Source organism: Saimiri boliviensis, chromosome 1 (assembly GCF_048565385.1).
Source record: "Saimiri boliviensis isolate mSaiBol1 chromosome 1, mSaiBol1.pri, whole genome shotgun sequence".
NCBI classification, from domain to species: domain Eukaryota; kingdom Metazoa; phylum Chordata; class Mammalia; order Primates; family Cebidae; genus Saimiri; species Saimiri boliviensis.
Genome location: NC_133449.1, coordinates 30,414,859 through 30,438,846, shown reverse-complemented (window position 1 = coordinate 30,438,846; position 23,988 = coordinate 30,414,859). Strand labels below are relative to the sequence as shown.

The following is a 23,988-nucleotide window of genomic DNA, read 5'->3' as shown; positions in this document are numbered from 1 at the left end:
GCGCTGTAGTATTTACGCTTCAGAAACTTCCCATAAGGAAATGCCCTTGATACAGATCTGTGTGGAGGCAATGACTGAATCATTCTGATGGGCAAATTGTTGATGAGATTGTCCAGACACAGCTATGGAGAACACTTAGGTTCCCAAATATTCCCTGATGTGGATGGACAAGGCTGCCCAGCCTCTTGATGCCTCTCACTGCACAGGAAATCACACTTGCTCCAGCCTCCCTCCACACTGGGAGGTTGGGGAGTTTTGGTAGTTGTGGTGGACATTTGTGGTCATTTGGCCATCCAACATCAGTTCATCCTGTTCTTAATAACAAGTGTTTACTTTTTGTCTTAAAAAATTCATCCCTCCCCGATCCATGCAGTCCAGGTTACTCAACAGGCTCCACAAGTAACCCAGGGGTGTAACACACATCATGTATCTGAGCAATCGACTGCTTCAGGAATGAGCACTGAAACCCAATACAGGGTTGTTGTTGCGCCACTGGGGCAGCAAGTCTCTCTTGTTCGCTCCCACTGGACTTGAACCTGAAAGGATGCAGGGCTGAAGTGGCTGCAAGCACCATGCCATCCCACAGGGATCCTGCAAATCAAGCCAAGGACAGCACAAGTTGTCTCTTTAGTCATTTACTTTAAAAACATTTCAGTATGAAGAGTGCACTCCATATGTGCGGAATAGTGTCTTATGTCCATCCCAGGACATACTAGCCGGAATTGCTAGAGGGTTGCTTAAGCCTTTATATAATTTATCAGTAAAACGAGTAATGCCGAAGGTAGATGGGTGGCGAGAAACAAAGCCCTCCGCCTCCTTTTGCTTAAACGGAGGACGGGAGTTCCACAAGCCCAATGTCCCAAGCTGTGGGACTGGCGCTCGTGGGGCCGGGTCTGTGCTCTTCTGGTCCTGCAATCTCCATTCCCAAAGAACAACATCGTGGGCTCCCCTCCACATGAATCTATCACACAAAGTACTCACTTGAGAAGACAGAGTGGGGCATTGCAGAAGGCCCCATTACAAGAGGCCCCATGATTCGCTTGTGCCTGTTTGCTAAGCACATTTTTACCCATTTGTCAGATTTTGGTCCAAGATTTGCTTTCATAGTTATATATTCCCTAATGTGAGGTGAAGGTGCGGGGCACAGAGTCCAATTTATCTTAGCTAAGAGTTCGTGATGCAGATATTTATATAAGATCTCACATTTGTGGAACAACCAAATTGTTCTCAATAGCAAGGCTGTGCTAAGAGAGGGAGGAAAATCAAGTTCTGATGACATTCGTTAAACGCTGAATTCAATTGTGGCACCTGGACTTTTTCAATTATGGAGGCAGTACATTGTTTTCTTGATTAGGCCACTTTTCTTGACATCTGTGGGAAAAAGAGACCTAACTGGCCAGCTTTCCCTTAACACTACACACTGTAATGCAAGGCACTGTGGGGAAAAAAGCAGCACCTTAACCTGCAGGTTTCCTCATTCCTGCCAAAACAGAAGTATAACACGTGCAAACTATTTAATTCACTCCTTTATTCTGGGATGTATATTACAGGGAACACAACTCACAAATATACCATCGAACATTGAAAGCTAAGGCCATTCTGTGAGTTATTTTTAAAACTTAGTGTTTTACACGTAATCTTTAAAAAAAAAAATGAATTACCAAAACCAAGGTTCTCTTCTGAAAAAAAATTTAATATAGATACAGGATAACTTTAGGGCTATATCTGCAGCTTATCAGGTAGCAAAACCATTTTCATTTCTACAGCATAAGTGACAGCTCCAAGGCAACCACTACCTCAACGTGAAGCTCACTCCTTCACATGTTAGAGTAGTGTTTACCTGCTACAGGGTCCAGTGTGCTGAGACCATTTCCGTCTCAGTAGCAAAAGACTTCCCCTAAGAAACGCACTACATACGACAGAATCCTTGGAACAAGAAAAAGAAAGGGAGCTGTAACTAAGGCACTGAAAGCACATTATTTGTATAAAGAAATGTAAACAATTTAACACCAACAGGCTCCCTCTGTTGGAGTCTTTATAGTAAAAGGACACAGGGGCGTCATAGTCAGGGGTCTAGTTCGAAGTCTGAGTAAAACAAGTGTTTCTGGAGAGTTCAGTCTTGGCTACCAATTAATGATTTCTAACACGGTGCTGTTGAATTAGCTAGTTTCAAAGTGACTCAAGTGGAAGCTGTTATTTCCCTTGAATCTGAGTTTTAATAGCATAACAAGGAAGGATTTTATAGGAGTCTTAAATTATGGGCTTTTTCTAACATTTATTTCAGTCTTTTACCAAGTTCTTCTAATGAATTTTAGGATTATTTTGGCTTGTTTCATCAAGGAAGTCTGGTGTAAGAACTTGTTACCTAATCAGTGCCCCTCCTTCTAAGTTCGTATTTCAAGTAGCATGGTTCATGTCATAAATAAACTACACTGGCTTTAACACCATTCAGAATGGTACATTTAGCAACTGGACATACGGCACTGTAAACAATTCAAAGTCCATTGAGCTTACCGAGAAAGGACTGGAACTGCGGACACAGGAACTGTGTCTTGCTGCAGGCAAGCAGCTGCTCTAGCTCTGGGTGGTGAAGTGGGCAAGTGTGGAAGGGATAATTCCTGAGGCCAATTATTGAAGCTAACTTAATTTCTTCTTGACACTTTAGCATTAATTCTAAGTAGTTCCAAGTCCCAAACCACTAACTGTATAGTTCTTTATTATTATTTTTTTAATCAGAGAAGAAAAATGCTTTCACACAGATGTATAGGAAAACACAAATAATGACAATTTTTAAGAGAGCCTTATTGCCAAAAAAAAAAAAAGGACTTATTTTTGGAGTTACTATCTCTAATTCTTAAAAATCGGGTACAGTGTCTATTCCTAAGTTTAGTGCTTTAGCTGTACAGCACTAAATGCACTTTATGAATTTGGGGTAGGTAAAATCAAGTTTGTATTTTATCTTAAACATGTTTTCTATGATGAAAAGGAAAAGAAATTTAAAAAACAAAGATTCTTCCCTTCTAAAGGTTTCAGAGTTAAAGAGGACACGCAATTAAATGTTGTTTCACCTCTAACAATGAGTCTTATGACTTTGTAGGAAGGGCAGACGGGCTCCATTACCAAAGCTGGGATAGAAAGCCCAGCCCTCTCATTTTATCCACCACAAATGCAATCCTGATTATTAAAATATTTGTGTTTCCAAATACAACCAAAGGAAATCTTAGAGAAACATAAATTAGAAAACTCTTTTATTAAGGGGAAATAACAAAAAAGGTGTTTGTTTTTTTAAGAAGAAAAAAAGCCTTAAACCATGAAGTTAAATAGCTGGGTCTGGAGCAGATGTGCATAATAACTAATTAGTAGCTCCCAGAGGATTAGAAACAGCTTTAGAAAGGGAACAGCTGACTATGGATCGGTGTGTTTCAGAAGAGGCAGCAGTTAATCCTCTTCCAATAAAAATGATGTGTTAAGTGTTCAGCCTCAGCCAGTGCTTTCTCAAAGAATCTGCTTGATAAGTTCAGTTCATGATGTGTTTACCTTTCACGGCAATGCATGATGCCATTATTGGGTAGGTCACTGTCAAGCAAAAATGAGATGTAATTAAAGAGAAGGTATTCATACCTCAGAGTACATAAAGCATTAAGTAGCTTCTGAGGCTGGTTCAATGCAGAAGTAAAACTGACAGTTTTGCTAAAAGCTAAAGACTTCTAATTGCCTATTTTCTGCAGCTCTGACCAGCATCCCTCTTACATGACAAAAAAAAAAAAAAAAAAAAAAGAGTGTACAGCTCCAACAGAATGAAAATGACAACACTTTTCTTTTGCCTCAGAAGGAGACTGGTGCTTGTTGGTGTGCTGGATTTTCCACTGAGTCCAAACGACAAGAATATTTGGGCAAACAATTGGTCACAAGTGGGTTCAGATACTACTATTGAAAGAGGAAGGCTAAAATTAAAGAGATCCCTTGCTATCATTAAGTATTAATTTTTGTGTTTTTACTTTGGTTTTAAAAGTAATATTTGTCAAGGCTCCAAGGGGTTGAATAGGATAAACATTATCACCCTGTCTGCAAGCCATTTGCTGTTTTAATGGTAGATGTTAGATACCCATGCACATGTAGAAAAAACAACCTTCCTTTTTTGGTAGGTTGTAAGGAAATATTTCAAAAGACAGTTTCTGACTGGAATAACAGAATGTTCTAAGTGTTCCTTCAAAAAAGTATGTGACTTCATGTATACCATTTTTAACAGAAAAAGCTACACCTGCCAAAATGTAGGGAAACCAGCACTAAGCATGCAATACTGGATGTGAGAAAGGAACTTCAACTGCATTACTTCCTATCTTTTAAAATTCAAACTAAAGTTTCAAAGTGGAGAGCCTGTGGTTGCTCCCTGAGTCCAGGTTTTATCTTCCACGAGAGAAAAGGGCACAGGTGGTCTTCTGACATCTTGGTCAGCACGCGATGTTATGAATAATGAAGGGCTTCCTGTCAAAATGCTTGATCAGTTTCATGACAAGGTAGTTCTCCGTTTCTGATCTTAAGGATGAGATGGGAAGAAGTGTGCCAAGGGAGGGAGCCTGGGCACCACCTGCCTGGGTACCTGGAGGAACAGTGCTCACCTCAGTGAGGTAACCCGGGCAGTCCAGTGACAGCATGTGATCTGGCCATTGTTCATGAGTTCTAGATCTGCCTCTGGTATGGGGATTCTGTTAGGATTGGGCCTTTAAGAAAAATATGTGTGTTCCTTGTCTGCTAAAAGCCTGAAGATTGTTTAATAATATTTTAGCCCAAGTTATTTCACCCCGATTACCCCTGCTATGTACACAGTATCGAAATTACATTCATAGATTTAAAAAAAATTGTAGCAATATTTTTCCCACAAAACTAAGTGCAAAATATCTTTAACAAATAATGATGGCAGTAAGAAATATTCGACATAGTCATGCAAAACTGCATCTGAGCTTACAAAGGTTTAGAACATTTCCAAAATATGCCCTAGGTTTTTACATGGTAAACCTTATAATCTTACTCATTTTTCTTTAAATTTAAATGTGGCTGTTTGTGTAAAAATCGGTAACATGCAAGTTCTATGATCTCCAGTCCACCAAATATTCTCTCCTGCAGCACGAAAATTATGATGGTGATTATAAAATACCACCGAACAAGACTGTACAAATATATGAGTAGGCACATTGCAAGACTGAATAGGGTCCAATACAGTATAGAAAGCAACTTGACCACAAGGACCCTGAGTTCAGACTTGCAAGGTGGAATGAGACTCTGTCCAGTAAAATAGAAATTCTTCTCCCCTTGATAGAAGGAACGCAGCCTCTCTTCTTTCTCTTCCCACCGCTTGTGGCACCAGAGTTGAAGGTCCTCCTTGGATGTGGGGAGGGTGTCTATTGGATACCGGCGGACGTGAAAGTGGATTTCCGTGGGAAAGTCTCCTTGGAGGAGATGCTTCTCTGACTGAGGAATGTTGTGAGGATATGCCACAGTGATATCATGGATAGCATCAAGGTTCTTACCTAGGTTTTGAAAAGATAAAAACATAGACTCAGCAGTGATCAACTTGGGTGAGAATGCTGATTCACACTGCAGGGCAGCACCAGAAACTGAGAAATCAGGACCACGTGAACCACAATGAACAAGCAAGGGTCAGAGATACTGGTGTTCCTGGGCACCTGGGTCAATTTTTACCAGTCATCTTTAGTTTTATTTCCTGCTTGTCAATTACCACAAAAATCTTCAGAAAGAAATATCTTGATTTGCAGAAACAGTCATTTGCCATTCTAAAACTATTAAGCACATTAATTCAAATTTGAGATGGGAATTAAACATTACAGGACTAGCTCCTTAAATATCAACAGAATTCACAGTTTTGATATATCCTATTAATACAGCCAACTCTCCAAATGAAAACAGATTTTCTCACCTTTAACCCCGTGTTACCACGATAGCTACTGAAAAGAAAAACTTACAATTAGACTTAGGTGGTGAGAAACGTGTGAAAACTTACATATGTTTTTGTTTTTAAAAACATCAACTTGAGCCAGGCACAGGGGCACATGCCTATAGCCCAGGTACTCGGGAGGCTGAGGTGGGAGAATCACTTTTGCCCAGGAGTTCAGCTTGGGCAATACAGCGAGACACAGTCTTAAAAGACAAATAGATAAATAAACTTGAACTCCAGGTAAGACCCTGATCCTGTATCCTTTCATCCTGAATTTAATTTTGGGGGTTAAGTGTTTTTAGCAGTCAGCCAGATTGCTAGATGCTGCAGTCAGTCAAGTAAGACATGGTCCCAAACCTCACTCAGGATGTTCTCAACATAACTGGGGAGGCAGGCGCACACATAAAGGCCTAAATAGACTTTCCAGGAACACATGAGGGGTCAGTAAAGGAGAGGAACGAGGTGGGGTAGTGGCAGAGTGAATGTTCCAGCAGAAAAGCACAGTGGGGTTGGGAACACTAAAAGTAGGCAGGAGCCAGGTGGTCCAAAGCCTTCATGTTCTTCAGAATTTAAACTTAATTCTGCAGGTGGCAGAGAAACATCTTAAGTAGTGGAAAACCACTTAAGGGTTTCAGACAGAAGGGACCCATATATTTCATTTCAGCAACGATTACTCTTTGGGGGCAGTGACCAGAATGGTTTGGAGAGGATCGGGGGCAAACGAGGTAGAGCAGTTTGATGGCTACTGCAATACAGCAGGCGAGACATGGAGAGGGCCGAGGGGCCAGAAGACACGTGTGACCCGGTACTGTACAGTGGTGAGCTGGATGTGGGAGAATGAGGAGGAGCGAGCAGGGAGGAAGGAATCCAGGTCTGTTTCTGGCTCAGGGAACCGAGTAGATGGTGGGGACATAGACATTAGAAATGCAGGTCGAGGGTTGGATCTGTAAGGGACCCTGGGGAACATTTAATCCAATCTGTATCTATGAGGCCGAGAAGTTTGGTATTTTGCCCAAGGGCATACAGCTTATTGGTTCGAAGTCTCTGAATGTTACTTTCTTCCATTCTTCTGATGAGGACTTTGATTACTTACTGAACCACATGAAGCAGACAAAACGAATCTGTGCTGTTAAGATATCAGAACAGTCATTGCCTGTGGGGGTGGGAAATGAGAAGGGGGCATAAGGAAATTTTTTGGGTGACATCTTCTAGAGTCAGGTGTGGATTACATGATGCTTACATATGTCAGAATAACCAGATTGTACATTCACATTTCACTCTTTAAATTTTACCCCAATAGCAGTAACAAAGATATGAAGCAACTCCCCCACCGTATGCCACATTTACCCTTTCCACTGAACAGATTAGGTTGTATTCACTTTTTAAAAACGAATTCTTCAAGTTTTCTGCAAATGTTTGTCAGTCTCCATTACTCTGTGATTTACTTTAGGGTAAGAAGCAGGCTTCAATTTGGTTTCATAACTGAATTATAAAATAGTCACTTAATGAGAGCTACTTTATAAATGAAAACGCTACATCGATAAGCTTAGACTCAAAGTTGAAAGGACAGCCCTTCAGGAGTCAGAAGTGCTGTGTATTGTTCATAGTGGGGAGAGGAAGTGCAAATGAAAGGCTCCTTGAAGAAAGCTTCAGTGGAGATGAATCTGAAGACAGACTAGGCCAGACCTGCTTGGTTCTAGAGAGAACTGGGCTGGTAGGTAGAAGCCCATGGGAAAAGCTTTGTGATTGAGCTGTCAAGAGGTGACAGATTTACCATTTGAGAAAAGGCTTGCTGACCCTGTGCCTTGTATGCTATAGTGGGAATTTACATGCTGAAAGGTGGGCTGTCTGATCAAGCATCCAAGAAAGATGATCCTATTCCATTGCTGATAGACTGAGTATGATATATTCCTGAAGATGTTAATATGTCTCATCTTTAACTCACTTGCATTAAAAAAAAAAAATCAAGCAATCTTTCATCTATCTTACTTCATAAGCGATGAAACTTATCCTTGACTAGACAGTACAAGCTAGTTTCATATTTAGAGCACTCTCCATCTGCAGGCCTCAGAGGCCATTCATTTCTGTCCGCCAACCACAACCATAATCCTTGTTTTAGTTGCCTTATCTCAATGCCACTCAGCCTTTTCTTTTTCTCACTTAGAGGTAAATAAGATGTCTTTACCTCCTGTAATCTGTTGTGCCAATTAGCCAGATTCAGAACTATGTTCACATTTCATTTCCTTTCAAAATTCCTCTGCATGATTAAAAGAGATACTTCTGCTTCTACCTTCTGCCCAAATACTTCTCTCCTCAATCAGGATTACAGGTCTTCATCAGTATCATCTTTCACAACAGCCTTGACCAATTTCCTTTCCCCATGTAGCTCCTTCTGTCTTTCTACTCAGTCATTCTACACAATTGTCACATTCAATATTAAAATCTTAGGAAAAGCTCATTCACATGTCCCAGCTTTTCTCATACAGGTGGTTCCTAATGCTTACAGATCAAATACAGTCATGTGTTTTTAAAAATTGGTATCAAAATTGTGAGAAGAATGCTCCTTTCTTCCTTCCTCTTGACAATCTATAGTGTGTGCGTGTGTGTGTGTGTGTGTGTGTGTGTGTGTGTGTGTCCCATGTGTGTCTGTGGGATTATAATGTTCAGTATAGAAATGGCACCACTGACAGAAATTTTCTTTGATGAAAGATTCTAGATTTATGGCAGCACTGAGTGTGGAGGGCTGTGGACGCAGACTGCCTGGGTTCAGATCCTGGCTCTGCCTCTTGCTGAGTTACTCAATCTCTCTGTGGCTTACTTAGTTCCTGTATCTATAAATGACCTAGGAAGGCTGTTGTGAAGCTTAAATAATATATGTAAAAATGCACAAAACAGGATCTGATACATAAAAATTCTCAATAAAGGCTGTTTACTAGGCTGTACCGTTTTTCGCTAACTTTAGCTCCTAGAGTCCACTGATAGCAACAGAGTAGGGGGAAATTACATTTCAATACTGTCTCCATACCACTGTCCACAGCACTGTTCACCTGGGCCTTGAGAATGCCAATTAGAGACCTCCTAATTTTTCTACTCAATACAAATATTGAAAAAGATGTTTCACAAAATTGCCAAAAATACTCCTTCTGCTTCAAATATTCAGCCTTTTTTCCTGAAGTATTTCATCTCAACTCCCTTCAATGTCTAGTTCAAATGCTAAGGGTTCTAAGAAGAAGCTTGTTCAAGTACCAAGGCCCAAAGTGGCCTTCCCCCTTTGAATGCTTAAAGCACATGTACTGATAACCTCATCTGGGTACTTGGTTGCTATCCTGTGCCCTTACTAGATGCTCAAGTACCTTAAGGGCAAAGACCAGGTCTTTGATTTTTTGAGACCTAGCATCTAGCACAATGCCCTCCATTAAAAGGCCTCCAGAAATGAGTAGTTGAGCAATATTTATATGGTCGGCTATCTTCTCATCTAAAAATATAGAAGATAATCAAAATGCTCTCTCCACTGAGTTAACAATTTGGTGAGCTAACATACAGTGAGCTCTTTGCACCGTACTTGGCACATAGTAAGTTCCTGGATGTTTGCACCTATTACAATTTCTATGACTTGTTCCATGGTATGGTTTTTTTCAACCTGGGTTCTATGAAATCTTGGTGCTGAAAGAATGATAACAATCTTATGGTAAAGGGGGAAAGGGTTCACCTTACAAAGAGGTAACATTTCCAAAATTGGTTTTTTTTTTTTTTTTTAAATAACTTGCTCGTTTAAAATCTAGAATTTTGGAATGATGTAGCTTAATTAAAATGCCATCTAAATTACAAGCAAGTAAAGAGTAACACTGTAATGTTAGAAACTAAAAAAGACAAAGTGATGAAGGGAACTAGATGTGGAGAGAAGAAATACAGCTTATAACTTGACACTCATTTCCCTGAGTGGTGCTGGCAGCCTAGGCTTTCCTCAAGCATCACAGAGACTCGAAAATGTGTTCACTCCAAAAGCAAGAGAGGAGGAAATGGAGAATGGCTTTTAAACGTGGAGACAGGCCGGGCGCGGTGGCTCAAGCCTGTAATCCCAGCACTTTGGGAGGCCGAGGCGGGTGGATCACGAGGTCGAGAGATCGAGACCATCCTGGTCAACATGGTGAAACCCCGTCTCTACTAAAAATACAAAAAATTAGCTGGGCATGGTGGCATGTGCCTGTAATCCCAGCTACTCAGGAGGCTGAGGCAGGAGAATTGCCTGAACCCGGGAGGCAGAGGTTGCGGTGAGCCGAGATTGCGCCATTGCACTCCAGCCTGGGTAACAAGAGCGAAACTCCGTCTCAAAAAAAAAAAAAAAAAAAAAAACAAAACAAACAAACAAACAAAAAAACCCCCAAAAAAACGTGGAGATAGAGTTGACTATCTTGATGCTTTTATTTTATCACACACACACACATATATATATTTGTGTATGTGTATAAAGACAGGGGTCTTGCTATGTCACCCAGACTGGCCTTCAACTCCTAGCTTCAAGTGATCCTCCTACTTCATTCTCCCGACGTGCTCGGCTTATAGGTGTGAGCCACTGTGTCCAGCCTGTCTTGATAATTTTAAAGCTTTATATTAAGTAAATGTCTCCAAACACAAAAGTCACAAAGCCACAGTAACTCTGTACTTCTTGAATAGCCAAATTCTACGCAGGTAGAAGAACTGATTTCTCATATCCTGTCAAGACCTTTTTGCCACTATGGCCTCTGGCACAGGGAGCCAGTACTAAGAGACATGTGAGCTTCCTCTTAAAGGGGACAGGTAAAAGAGGTTAGCATGGCCTTAAGGCTTGCTTCATATGAAAGTAACAATAATGAATATTCAAAAGCTGAGATGTGCCTCTTTCATTTACCATTTATAATTGGGCTAAAATACTGTAATATGTAAAGAAAAAATGTTCCTGCACTTACAATGGATTGAAAACAACAGACTTAAATAGGCAAATTAAGGTAGCTGCCACCAGTAAAAGCCATTTTTAAAATATCTCACTGCTTTTTTTTTTTTTTTTTTTTTTTTTTTTTGAGACGGAGTTTCACGTTTGTTACCCAGGCTGGCGTGCAATGGCGCAATCTCGGCTCACCGCAACCTCTGCCTCCTGGGCTCAGGCAATTCTCCTGCCTCAGCCTCCTGAGTAGCTGGGATTACAGGCACACGCCACCATGCCCAGCTAGTTTTTTGTATTTTTAGTAGAGACGGGGTTTCACCATGTTGACCAAGATGGTCTTGATCTCTCGACCTCGTGATCCACCCGCCTCGGCCTCCCAAAGTGCTGGGATTACAGGCTTGAGCCACCGCGCCCGGCCCCTCATTGCTTTTTAGATGGTTTAAATTACTTTTTTTTGAGACGGAGTTTCACTCTTGTCGCCCAGGCTTGAGTGCAATGGCGCAGTCTCAGCTCACTGCAACCTCCACTCCCGGGTTCAAGCAACTCTTCTGCCTCAGCCTCCCAAGTAGCTAGGATTACCAGTGCCCACCACCATGCCCGACTGATTTTTGTATTTTTAGTAGAGACAGGGTTTCACCACATTAGCCAGGCTAGTCTCGAACTCCTGATTTCAGGTGATCCACCCACCTTGGCCTTCCAAAGTGTTGGGATTACAGGCGTGAGCCACTGCGCCTGGCCAGATGTCTGTTTAAATTCTTTATCTAGATGTTGTCTATTTTGTCATTTGCCTATATGGGGTTTAGAAAATAGGTTTGTTCTGTTTCAGACACTGTGACTACTGGAAAGTTTCATATTTTAGTATTTTATAGAGCCAGCACTGTGTTTTAACAGCTATACTCACTTGGGCCCATCGTTGTTTCTTTTTCCCCTGGAAGAATGAAGCACTTGCTTAATATTTCAAATCTTAATTTCCAGTCTCAGAGTGAGGAAATCTTGAGTCCTTTATTCATATTTAAGTAACAGAAGCTTAGAGGCTATGACTGAATTTTACAAATGTAATATCCAGAATGAAGAGTCTCAAAGCACATCAAGCTGAGACCATGATTACAAGAGTCCCAGCTGACTGGGAACAGGAGGGAGCCCAAATCCTTCACATCTGTCTGTTTAAAACAAAAGAATGGAAAGAGGCTTTTGTAGTCTCTACATGCCTAGTACAGTGAAGAAATCCTGGTTGGTTCATGCCTGCTTAAGTATCAGATCCAATTATATAGTCCAATGAAAGAATAACACAATTTTTTTTTAACCCGGTGATCTTATAACTGAAATTATTCTCCGTTCCATAATCAAATATATGCAGACTATATAAACATGTAACTCATTACATTTTAATACCTGCTTTTAAAAAATTAAAATAAAAATCTGTTTTCTATTTGCCAGATCTAATTTATAAATCTAACTGCACGGATTAGAGTTTTGAGTTAGTAGCTTGTTACCTAAGATGCATTTGTGTTAAAAGGAAATGCTGAGGCTGCTGATTTTGTACACCGTTTTTCAAATTAAAAAATTACTCCAAGAAGATAAAATTTGGATTTAGTAACTAAGCAATCATTCACTGTGCCACTTTGACACTGACATGTAACAATGTATAGCTAATAATAAAGCATGACAGACTGGCACTAGTCAGTATATTTTGAATAACAGTCTTGAATGGACTGATTGATATGTTTAGACTAAAAATACCAGTAAATAATATACCTTTCAGCCTCAAAGTAAAAGGGTATGCACGAAGCACTTACAACCAACTGGTATTAAGGGGCAAACAGTGCCATTTTCTTTCTTAGAGAAAATGCTATTGTTTCCTACTAGGAACATTATTTTTCCTTCTACATAAGTTGAATCCTTAATGGTATTCATGGAACAAAAGGTGCCATCAGGCAGCTCTCAGTCCGGCTTTTTACCAGTTCTACGACTTTGGCATGTTCACTCTAAGCCGTGGCTGTGAATGTATACAACAGTCCCTATCCTGGGTTTGTGAAGAGCAACTGGGAGGAGGACTTTACAGGACTTAGAGAAGTGCCTGGCATATACTATTCACAAGTTGTTCTTGTCGTATGGTCATTATTCTTCCTCTAGGGAATCACCTTTAGCAGTGGATATGAATTCAGATTTAGGTTGCTATCCTTTACCTTCCTTCTTTTTCCAGGCTGTCCTTTGAGAAAGACCTAGTCTGTTATAGGGCACGCTGTGGTTTATTCTCAACATGCAGTCAGTCCACTCCTCTCCCATAGCATAGAAGCAAAGCTGTTTAGAGGACTGACTCTGGCTCTGAGACCTATTTATCTCTGGCATATATTCCTCTCCATCCCTACTAACTCATTCCTTAGACATTTTAAGTGAAGCATAGATATTAAATTGTCCCATGCCATTTAGAATTAGAAGCTGATGATCTGTGCTCTAGAATCATGGCCACCTGCCCCATCTTTTTGTTGTTGTTTATTAAGTCAAGGGTTGTACTCAATGTTTTTCTAAATAAGAACCATCTTGGGCCTCAAAGTTAACTTTCAGCTGGAAAGTTAAAACTAAAAATGGTATACTTGTGAACAGTCTTGCTTATTCAACTTTAATTTGATTCTTTACAGATAGTTTTAAAGAAACATATTTTCACATTTCTATCCTAAAGCTGTTGCACTTTTTGTGTTTTGTATGAATGGTGAATCTTTTCAGTGCTGTTTATCTCTTCCAATGAATACTGGTTCTCTGGATCTTCAAAACAAGTTTAATTTTCCAGAGAGAATAAACATATGTCAACATGTTCCAAAATTTAACATTAGTACATTAAAAGATCACTGAAAATCTGAATAACAGTATGTACTTGCTGAGGCCAGAGTTAAAAAAGAAGCAATGTGAAATTTAAATCACAGCTCTTGGAACTCTCATATATAAAAAATGAATAGCCCCAAGTGCCTAGTTAGTAACAGTACTTATCTACTACATCTATATTTCACTGATAATTTCTAAAAATTTCAAACCGTGGACAGTCTAGGCTGAGTACATGTTAATTTCAAGATTCTGCAGTGAAAATATCTGAAATTTGTAAGGAATATTTTTCACATAATGCATTAAAAATAAAATGAAAAGTAACTTTGCTACTAAATTGAGTTTCCTAGCAAGTGTGATACACATTGACCTCTACTGGATCTGGTAACATCTTGATACTTCAAGGACATCATATAAATGGTCATAGCACTGGCCCTTCAGCATCCTGAATATTTCCTTTGGGAGAGGTACCAAGTGTGGTGTAGTGCATGCTGTGGTTTATTCTCTTTCAGTCTACTCTCCCATAGCATAGAATCAAAGCCTTTAGGATACTGACCTGAGCTAACCATTGCAACCCTGTATCCCTTACCGGGAACTGGTTCAGGAATAAGTTCACCACTCAATTCGGGACAATGAAATATGAGAGGGGTATGTCTAGGGCTTGTTGTCTTGCTCTCAAGAGAAAGCCCCAAGAAAACCGCAATCAAAATGAAGCCTACATAGCTGGGTGCCAAATTCTAACCTTTAAACATACTCTACTGTTAAAACTGTGGGTATGTTGATGCATTTCCTTACCTTTCAACCTGGTTTGAATCAGGTTTTTGGCTATAAGCAGTTAAAGTACTCTAACTGATACAGTATCAACTGGGGAAAGTTAATCATCAATTACAACTTACAAGAGAAACACTGGCATTTTCTATTCTTGAACAGGCTATTTCTTTTGAGTGTTATGTTTATCTTTTACTGTTACCATAACAGCATGCAAATCTCTGACTGATGCATATGTGGACCCTAAGGAAGCATTTCTCCAGTATTGTCTTGAAGATTCATACTTTATTTAAAAGTATATTTTGGCTCATATGAGGTCAAGTCCAATTTAGGTGGCTCAATGTTCACCCTAAAAAGCCAATTCTGAGAAATAGACTTTTCTCAAGTGAAGAGTCAGAGTTTGTAACAAACCACAGATAGTCCTACATGTGGGCCTTCAAGATTATTTGAAAAAAAGTAGCAAACTAAATATGTTTTCTCTGTGCTTCATATTTATATATAAAAGTAATTTTATATTAGCATTATCACTTTTTTCATTTGATGCTTTATTTCTCTGAATTACTTCAAAAAAACATTTCCCTTATTACAAAAGGCAATATAAATTTAATAAAGAAAATGCAGGTTAAGTCTATAGAAGAAAAAAAAACTGGACTCATACAAACTGATTTCATTTAGTATATATCCTTCCATTTGGTTTTTTCTCCCTTAAGTATAGGGGATACTTATACATATCAAACACCTATAGAAATGGATATTGTTAAAGATAATTGTATCCACAAAATTCCTCTGTTCATCCCTTAACTCCCAATGTGACTATACTTGGAGATAAGCCTTTAAAGAGGTAGTTAAGATTAAACGAGGCAAAAAAGGTGAGGCCCTGATCCAGTATAACTGGTGTCTTCCTAACAAGAGGAGAGAACACCAAGAACATTCATGTCCATATCATGTGAGGGCACAGTGAGAAAGTGGCCATCTGCGAGTCCTAAGGGAGAGTCTTTCAGGAAAAACTGACCCTGCCAACGTATGATCTTGGTCTTCTAGCCTCCAGAACAGTGAGGAAATAAATTGCTTTTGTTTAAGTCAGTTCATCTCAGTCTGTGTTATTTTGTTATGGCTGCTTTTAACAGACAAATACATACATAACATATGTCTTAAAAAAAAGTAAAGATCTGGAAATGGAACCATAACTGTAATACTGTTGTATAATTTATTTTTACTGAATCTTTCCATTGATGCCTTTAGAAAGTCCAAAGACTTTCTAAAACATGTTATAGATGCACAACATTTGATTATATAGATATCACATTAAAAAAAGTTTTCATATTTCTAACTTGTTTCCACAAAAATGACGTTTAAATAGATATCTTCATTAACAAGAATATGAACACCTTAACTAAAAAGGATATGAACACCTTAACAGGCTTTTACATATCAGAAACTGACCAGAAATGTCAATTTAAATGCACACTAGTAAAATAGTGCTTTCCTTTTCACACTTTCACTAATGCTTGGTATTTTAATTTTTAGAAAATTGCCCAAGTATATCTTTTTTTTTTTAAGATGGAGTTTTGCTCTTGTCACCCAGGCTGGAGTGCAATGGTGTGATCTTGGCTCACTGCAGCCTCCTCCTCCCGGGTTCAAGCAATTCTCCTGCCTCAGCCCCCCCACCGCCTCCGCGAGTGGCTGGGATTACAGATATCTGCCACCATGACTGGCTAATTTTGTATTTAAAATAGAGATGGGGTTTCACCATGTTGGCCAGGCTGGTCTTGAATTCCTGACCTCAGGTGATCTACCAGCCTGGGCCTTATAAACTGCTGGGATAACAAGGGTGAACCACCGCACTCTGCCTCATTTTGTATTTTTATGTTTTTGATGAGAAAAAACAAGTTTATGGAAAAAATGCAGTGGTAATATAATTTACCTGTTTTGAAAATTCAGTTATTTGTCATCTTCTTATGACTTTGCAAGAGTTCTTTACTCCCTACCATATATATATAGTAAATGTTTTCTACATACTAATTTTGCCATCTGGCCACTCTTTGTTGGATTTGCTCCTCTGTAAATGCAACTTCATTTTCTTTATTCATTTTCTATAAGTTTTTTGTCTCCATCTAGTCAATTTGCAAAGTCCCTTCTTTATCACAAATTATTAATCCTCTGTACATTGTGTTGCAAGTACTTTTAAAAATCCATTATTTATCCATTGACTTCATGGCATCTTTTCCAACGTGTGTGTATGTCTAGTCAAGGTAAGATCTCTGGTATAGCTTCTGGATTCCTAGTCTTGTCTGTCAGTCCCCAGATTATATATGTATCCTATATTTCTCTGAAAGATGAAATTCATTTTTTTCTTTTAGCTTTATAATCCAGTTTTACTTTCTTTCAAATAAACATCAGTTTTTCAAGCATCCTTTATTAACTAACTCCTCTCTTTGTGTACTGAAATACCAACTTGGTATTTCAATTACGGTACCAATCTCCTTTCCTCTTGTATTAAAATACCAACTTGGTCATTTATGAATTCTCACATATACAGGTATCTAGTTGCCCTTCTCTCTTCTGCTCCACTGATCTGAGAGTATTCCTGCTTCAAGATCACACTGTTTAACTTAGTGACTCAATCTCTGGTAAAGCAAGCAAGACTTTGTATTCTTTTTCAAATTATACTTGGCTTCTCCTGGGAAACTGTTTTGCAATACAAAATGAAAAGCATTTAATTCAATTCCAAAACAAATCCTTATACTCCTTCCAAAAAAACCTGTCCTGCAATTGCATTTGCATTATATTTACATAAAAATTTTGGAAGAATTGGCAATTTTTTATTGTCTTCTCATCCAAGAAAATGGTATGCTTTTTCTTTCCATCTGCTTAAATCTTGTATCTTCTAATAAATTTTGGTTTTCTTCACTATACTTCTGTGACTTAAAAAAAAACTGATTCCTAAACAATTTCATAATTTTTGTTACATAGTTGTTAATAGAACACGTGTTTCTATTTCTGCTTTTTGGCAATCACTGCTAGAATAGAGAAAAATCTATTGTGTGTGTGTGTGTGCATGTGTGTTTGCGTGTGTGTGTGTGTGTATATATAGCCAACTTACAAATTTTTTTATTAATCGTAATGGAACTTTCACTAGACTTTTTGACCTTACAGATTGCAGCACAAGCAGTTTTGTGGTCAATTTTCCAGTCTTTTGGTAGTTTTATTGCTTTCATTAACATTTACTTACATTTTTGAATTTAACCAAAATGTCAGTTTTAAAATGAGATATTTAGCATATGTGATGCTTAGTGCTGAGTTTTGGTAAAATCATATTAAAGTAGTTAAATTCTATTTTATTTTCCTAGTTTTTATTAGGAATGGCTTGACTTTATATCTTTTCCGCATCTAAGAATAGAATTAAAAAAATAATAATATTAGTCAGACACCTGTATGAACCAAAGTCTTAGTTAAAAGGAAGAAAAGAAAGTAATGCAAAGAGAAATTGAAAAATAATTATAGTGTAGGCTTCACTACTTCTACCATAACTGAACAACTCCAGCAGATAAAAGTTAAATAAAGCAGCTGAATAACTATTGATAAATTTGGCTTAATAGAATTATACAAACCTGTGAGAAAACATTTTAAATGGTCCATTTTAAGGCATGATAAATCTAAGTACTGGCATCCAGCCTATGAACTTTAACAAACCACACGGTTCATGCACCTAGAGGGTCACAATAAGCAAACAGAAAGTAAAGGAGGGGTTAGCCTACAAAAGAGAAGAAAGTTTCATTACTGGGAAATTGAAACTTAAGTGGTCCAGGGTATAACCTTATAAGGGGGATAATGAAACTTAGGCGATGTCAAGACTGTAACCCCATAGTACTTGACCACTGAGGAACTGAGGGAGGGACTTGTGTGCTAGGAGATAAATTATCAGCTATAGCTACCGTGGGTGTACCTGCCCACCAGACACCCGATCTTACAAGACCGCTATTAAAAGTCTCATTTTCGCTGTTCTTCATGCCTCTTTAAGTCCATTCTTTGGGTTTGGATGGGTGACCGTGTTTCTCACAGACCCATCTGACACTCAAAAATATTTTAAAGGTGTTAGTAACCACAAAAATTTATAAAAATCTGGTAACTTAGCTAGTGGCAAGAAAATTTAAACACATTTTGTAAATACTGAGATCTTATGATGCACAGTCTCACATTAAGATTCCATAAAAATATTATTCTTTTTTTTAAAAAAAAGTTTAGATAACCCATGGATAAAAGATAAAATCAAAAGGAAAATTATGAATTCTATAAAAAGGAATGAAAAAGAATCTATAGGATACAGTGAACACTGTACTAAAAAGAAAAATTTATGATCTTACATGCTTCATTATTAAAGAGAAAAACTGTAAAAGAGAAACTACTCATATTAGTTATGAGTATAAATTAGAGGGAGAAAAAAGAATACAAATGGAGAGAAAAGAAAATTACTAAAGATAAAAAGCGTACTTAATAAAGCTAAAAACCAGTTAATGCAGAAGTTAGTTATTTGGTAAGATGAATAAGATACTTAAACCCTATGGATCTGATTGAGAGAAAAAAAGCATACTTAAAATTACATATAGTAAAAGAAACTAAAATACAGAAGAGCTTAAAGGATTATGAAAACATCAATCTACATGTGATAAAATCACAAAGACTTGTATACACACATATACATGTATAAATTCATGTACTCATAATCCTTTAAATTCATATGCCACTTTTGTTTTCATTATCATTTTAGACAGAGCTTTCAAAATTCAGTGTGAAAACAAGAACAGTAACAAAGTGTACTTTATCTTATAGTTGGGCCCAACAAATTTGTTTACAAGTGGCCAAAACCCCTGCAAATGAAACAATAAAGGCCTAAAAGAAGCATGAGCATGTGCATAATCTACTAATTTGTTGGTCTTTGAAATAAATGAGACTAGAGACAGCACATTATTATAGTCTCTATGCTCTGATGTTAGGATTGAAGATGATTAATGATGCAGGTGGCTATTACTATTTATTGACTCGCCTCCGATGTGCCAGGCACTATTCATGCAAAAAATTATCTACAGAGCATTCACTGTGCCAGTCACTGCTGTAGTCATCTGGGGTACATGGGTGAAGAGAAAAGAAAATTCTTGCCCCTACGGACTTTATCAGTGCACACGGTCAGTTTTAAGTACCATAAGAGCCCTTGAGAGATTCTCTCTTTTATAGTTGCAGAAACTGAGCCACAGAGAAGTCACTTTTTGAATATCACAGTTAGTGGTCAGTTCTGTGTGAGTCTAAAGCCTTTCCACTATGCTACTCTACTTTCTAAAAATGGCATACTAAGAACAGGAACGACAGAGTCAGACTGACCTGGTTTTGTACCCATCAAAACTACAGCAGACTGTCTAAATTACATATACTTATAAATCTAGAAAATGTATAGTACAGAATAACCCTGCAAAATTATGCTCCAATAAAAAGTCTAGTGTTATTAACCTCCCTACCATCTTTCTGTGTGTTTTTGCATATAACAGAGTTCACTACAATTTCTTTCTTTTCTCCATTGAGAGGAAAAGTAAATTTGGCTGAAGATGGGATATTACAAGTGAGGTCCTAGTGGGCAAGCTGCTGTCTTCAGGAGTAAGACAACTAGAGAGGAGAAGGTGAATGTCTTTGGTAAGTTACAGATGGCAGTTTTGTCTTTTCCATGGCCCTGGTTGTAATATCTCCCATTTCGTTTCTAACAGCTTATTTGGATCTTCTCTCTTCATCTTTGCAAATGACCAGCTTTTTGTTTCATTTACCTGTTGTATTTTGTGTTTGTTTCAATTTCATTTAGTTCTGCTCTGATCTCAGTTATTTCTTCTGCTGGGTTTGGGTTTGGTTCTTGTTTCTCTAGTTCTTTGAGATGTGACCTTAGATTGTGCTCTTTCAGACTTCTTGATATAGGCATTTAATGCTATGAACTTTCCTCTTAGCACTGCTTTTGCTGTATCCCAGAGGTTTTGATAGGTTACACTATTATCATTCGGTTCAAATAATTTTCTAATTTCCATCTTCATTTCCTTGTTGACTTGACAATCATTCTGGAGTAGGTTATTTAATATCCATGTATTTGCATGGTTTTGAGGGTTCCTTTTGGAGTGGATTTTCAGTTTTATTCTTCTGTGGTCTGAGAAAGTACCGCATATAATTTCAATGTTCTCAAATTTATTGAGATTTGTTTTGTGGCCTATCATATGGTCTATCTGGGAGAATGCTTCAGGTGCCGATGAGTAGAATGTATATTCTGCAACTGTTGGGTAGAATTTTCTGTAAATATTTGTTAAGTCCATTGTTTCTTTGTTGACTTTGTGTCTTGATTACCTGTATGCTGCTCTCAGTGGAGTAAAGAAGTCCCTCACTATTAATGTGTTGTCATTATCTCATTCTTAGGTCTAGTTTTACAAATTTGGGAGCTCCAATGTTAGATGCATATATATTTAGGATTGTGATAGTTTCCTGTTGGACTCGTTCTTTTATCATTATATAGTGTTCCTCATTGTCTTTTTTAAACTGCTGTTGCTTTAAAGTTTGTTTAGTCTGATACACAAACAGCTACTCCTGCTCAATTTTGGTGTCGATTTGCATGGAATACCTTATCCACCACTTTACTGTATGTTTATGTGAGTCCTCAGATGTTAGGTGAGTCTCTGGAAGACAGCTGATACTTGATTGGTGAATTCTTATCTATTCTGCCATTCTGTATCTTTTTTTTTTTTTTTTTTTTTGAGACTGAGTCTCACTCTGTCACTAAGCTGGAGTGCAGTGGTGAGATCTCAGATCAGAGCAACCTCCACCTCTTGGGTTCAAGCGATTCTCCTGACCCAGCCACCGAGTAGCTGGGATTACAGGCATGCGCCACCACACCCAGGTAACTTGTGTATTTTTAGTAGAGACGGGGTTTCACCATGTTGGCCAGGATAGTCCCAATCTCCTGACCTTGTGATCTGCTCACTTTGCAGGGATTACAGGTGTGAGCCACCATGCCCACCTCTGTATCTTTTAAATGGAGCATTTAAGCCATTTACATTCAATGTTAGTATTGAGATATGAAGTACTATTCTAGTCATTGTGCTAGTTGTTGCCTGAATACCTTATTTTTTTATCATTGTCTTACTATTTTATAGGTCCTTTGAGATTTATGCTTTAAGGAGGTTCTATTTTGGGGTATTTTGAGGATTTTTTTTTCAAGATTTAGAGCTTCTTCTAGCAGTTCTTGTGGTGCTGGCTTGGTAGTGGCAAATTCTCTCAGCATCTGTTTGTCTGATAAAGACTGTATCTTTCCTTTAGTCTATGAAGCTTGCTGTTTAGAACTGGCTGGTAATTGTTTTGATTAAGGAGGCTAAAGATGGGACCCCAATCCCTTTTAGCTTGTAGCATTTCTGGTGAGAAATCTGCTATTAATCTGATAAGTTTTCCTTTACAGGCTGGTTACCTGATGCATTTGCCTCACAGCTCTTAAGAGTCTTTCCTTCATTTTGACTTTAGATAACCTGGGCAGATCATGAGTTCAGGAGATTGAGACTATCCTGGCCAACATGGTGAAACTCGGTCTCTACTAAAAATACAAAAGTTACCTGGGTGTGGTGGGGTGTGCCTGTAATCCCAGCTACTCGGTGGCTCAGGCAGGAGAATTGCTTAAACCCAGAGGTAGAGGCTGCAGTGAGCTGAGATCGCGCCACTGCACTCTGGCTTGGTGACAGAGTGAGACTCTGTCTCAAAAAAAAAAAAAAAAAAAAAAAAAGATACAGAATAGGTGATGATCTTTTTGGAATGCATTTCCCAGGTGTTCTTTGAGCTTTCTGTATTTGGATGTCTAGATATCTAGCAAGGCCAGGGAAATTTTCCTTGATTATTCCCTCAAATATGTTTCCAAACTTGAAAATTTCTCTTCTTCCTTGGGAACACCAACTTTTCTTAGGTTTTGTTGTTTAACATAATCCCAAACTTCTTGGAAGCTTTGTTTGTTTTTGTTCATTCTTCTTTCTCTGTCTTTGTTGGATTGGGTCAATTCAAAAGCTTTGTCTTAGAGCACTGAAGTTCTTTCTTCTATCTATTGGTCCTGTTTGATTCTATTGCTGAGACTTTCCAGTGCACTTTGCATTTCTCTAAGTGTTTCCTTCATTTCCAGAAGTTGATTTTTTTTTTAAATCTATTTCTCTGGATATTTTTCTGTCCATATCCTGTAACACTTAAAAAATTTCTTTAAGTTGGTATTCACCTTTGTCTGGTGCCTTCTTGAATAGCTTAATAGTCGACCTTCTGAAATATTTTTCTGGCAACTCAGAGATTTCACCTTCATTTGGATTCATTACTGGTGAGCTAAAGTAATCTTTTGGGGCTGTTAAAGAATCTTGTTTTGTCTATTACCAGAAGATTTTTTGGTTCCTTCTCATTTGGATAGACTATGCCAGATGGAACACTGGGGGCTCAAGAGCTGCTGTTCAGATTCTTTTGTCCCATAGGGTGCACCCTTGATGAGGTGCTCTCCCCCTTCCCCTAGAGATGAGGTTTCCAGAGAGTTGAACTGCAGTAACTGTTATTTCTTTTCTGGGTATAGCCACCCAGCAGGGCTACCAGGCTTCCAGATGGTTACTGGGGAGTGTTTGCAAACAGTCATGTGATGTAATCCATTTTCAGGTCTCTCAGCTGTGGATATCAGCACCTGCTCTGGTGGAGGTATCAGGAGGAATATGAAGTGGAGTCTGTGAGGGTCCTCAGTTGTAGATTTGTTTACTGTGCTGGTTTTGTGGGTTGGCCTCCAGTTAGGAGGTGGTGCTTTCAAGAGAGCATCAGCTGTGGCAGTATAGGGAGGATACAAGTTTGCCCTAGGGTTGCCTGAATAACTATTTGGGTTTCTCAGGTGGCAGGCAGGACCACAGAGCTCTCAAGAGATTATGTCCTTTGTCTTCAGCTATCAGGGCAGGCAAAGACAGACCATCAGGTCAAGTAGGGCTAGGCATGTCTGAGCTCGAGCTCTCCTTGGGCAGGGCTTACTGTGGCTGCTATGGGGGATGCGAGTATGGTTCTCAGGCCAATTAAGTTATGTTCCCAGGTTGATTATGGCTGCCTCTGCTGTGTTACATGGGGGTCGCCAGGGAACAGTGACAGGCCTCACCCAGCTCCCATGCAGCCTGAAAAGCCGGTCTCACTCTTGCCGTGTTCCCTCAATAGCTCTAAGTTTATTTCCAGGTAGCCAGTGAGCAAGGCTGAGAACTTGCGGCAGGCTACAAACCTCCCCACTGAGAAAGCAAGCAGGGCTTTCAGGTTTTATATCTCTCAGCCTGCCGAGCTCATACTCCTATGTGCACGCCCTGTTCGCCCCCTTCACCAGCTTCTGTCCAGAAAACTTCATGTTCCATCAAAGATGTTACAAAGTTCAGCTGGAAGAATCCTTCTCCCTGTGGTCTTTCCCAAATTCCACTGGCAGCCTTCCCCAAGGACCCCTGTGAGACAAAGTCAGAAATGGTTTCCTTAAGAA

The 23,988-nt window shown here is 38.9% G+C and overlaps 1 protein-coding gene across 6 annotated transcripts in view; it reads right to left on the bottom strand.

Annotated features, from left to right (window-relative positions):
• Positions 1-1,508: 1,508 nt before the first annotated feature.
• LCLAT1 (lysocardiolipin acyltransferase 1) overlaps positions 1,509-23,988 on the bottom strand; it is a 203,760-nt gene continuing 181,280 nt past the window's right edge. For all 6 annotated transcript variants that reach the window (XM_074395674.1, XM_074395673.1, XM_039460217.2 and 3 more), the window contains one exon: positions 1,509-5,528. In XM_074395674.1, the coding sequence (XP_074251775.1) occupies positions 5,026-5,528 (503 nt within the window). In that variant the 3' untranslated portion in view covers positions 1,509-5,025. The remainder of the gene's footprint in view (positions 5,529-23,988) is intronic.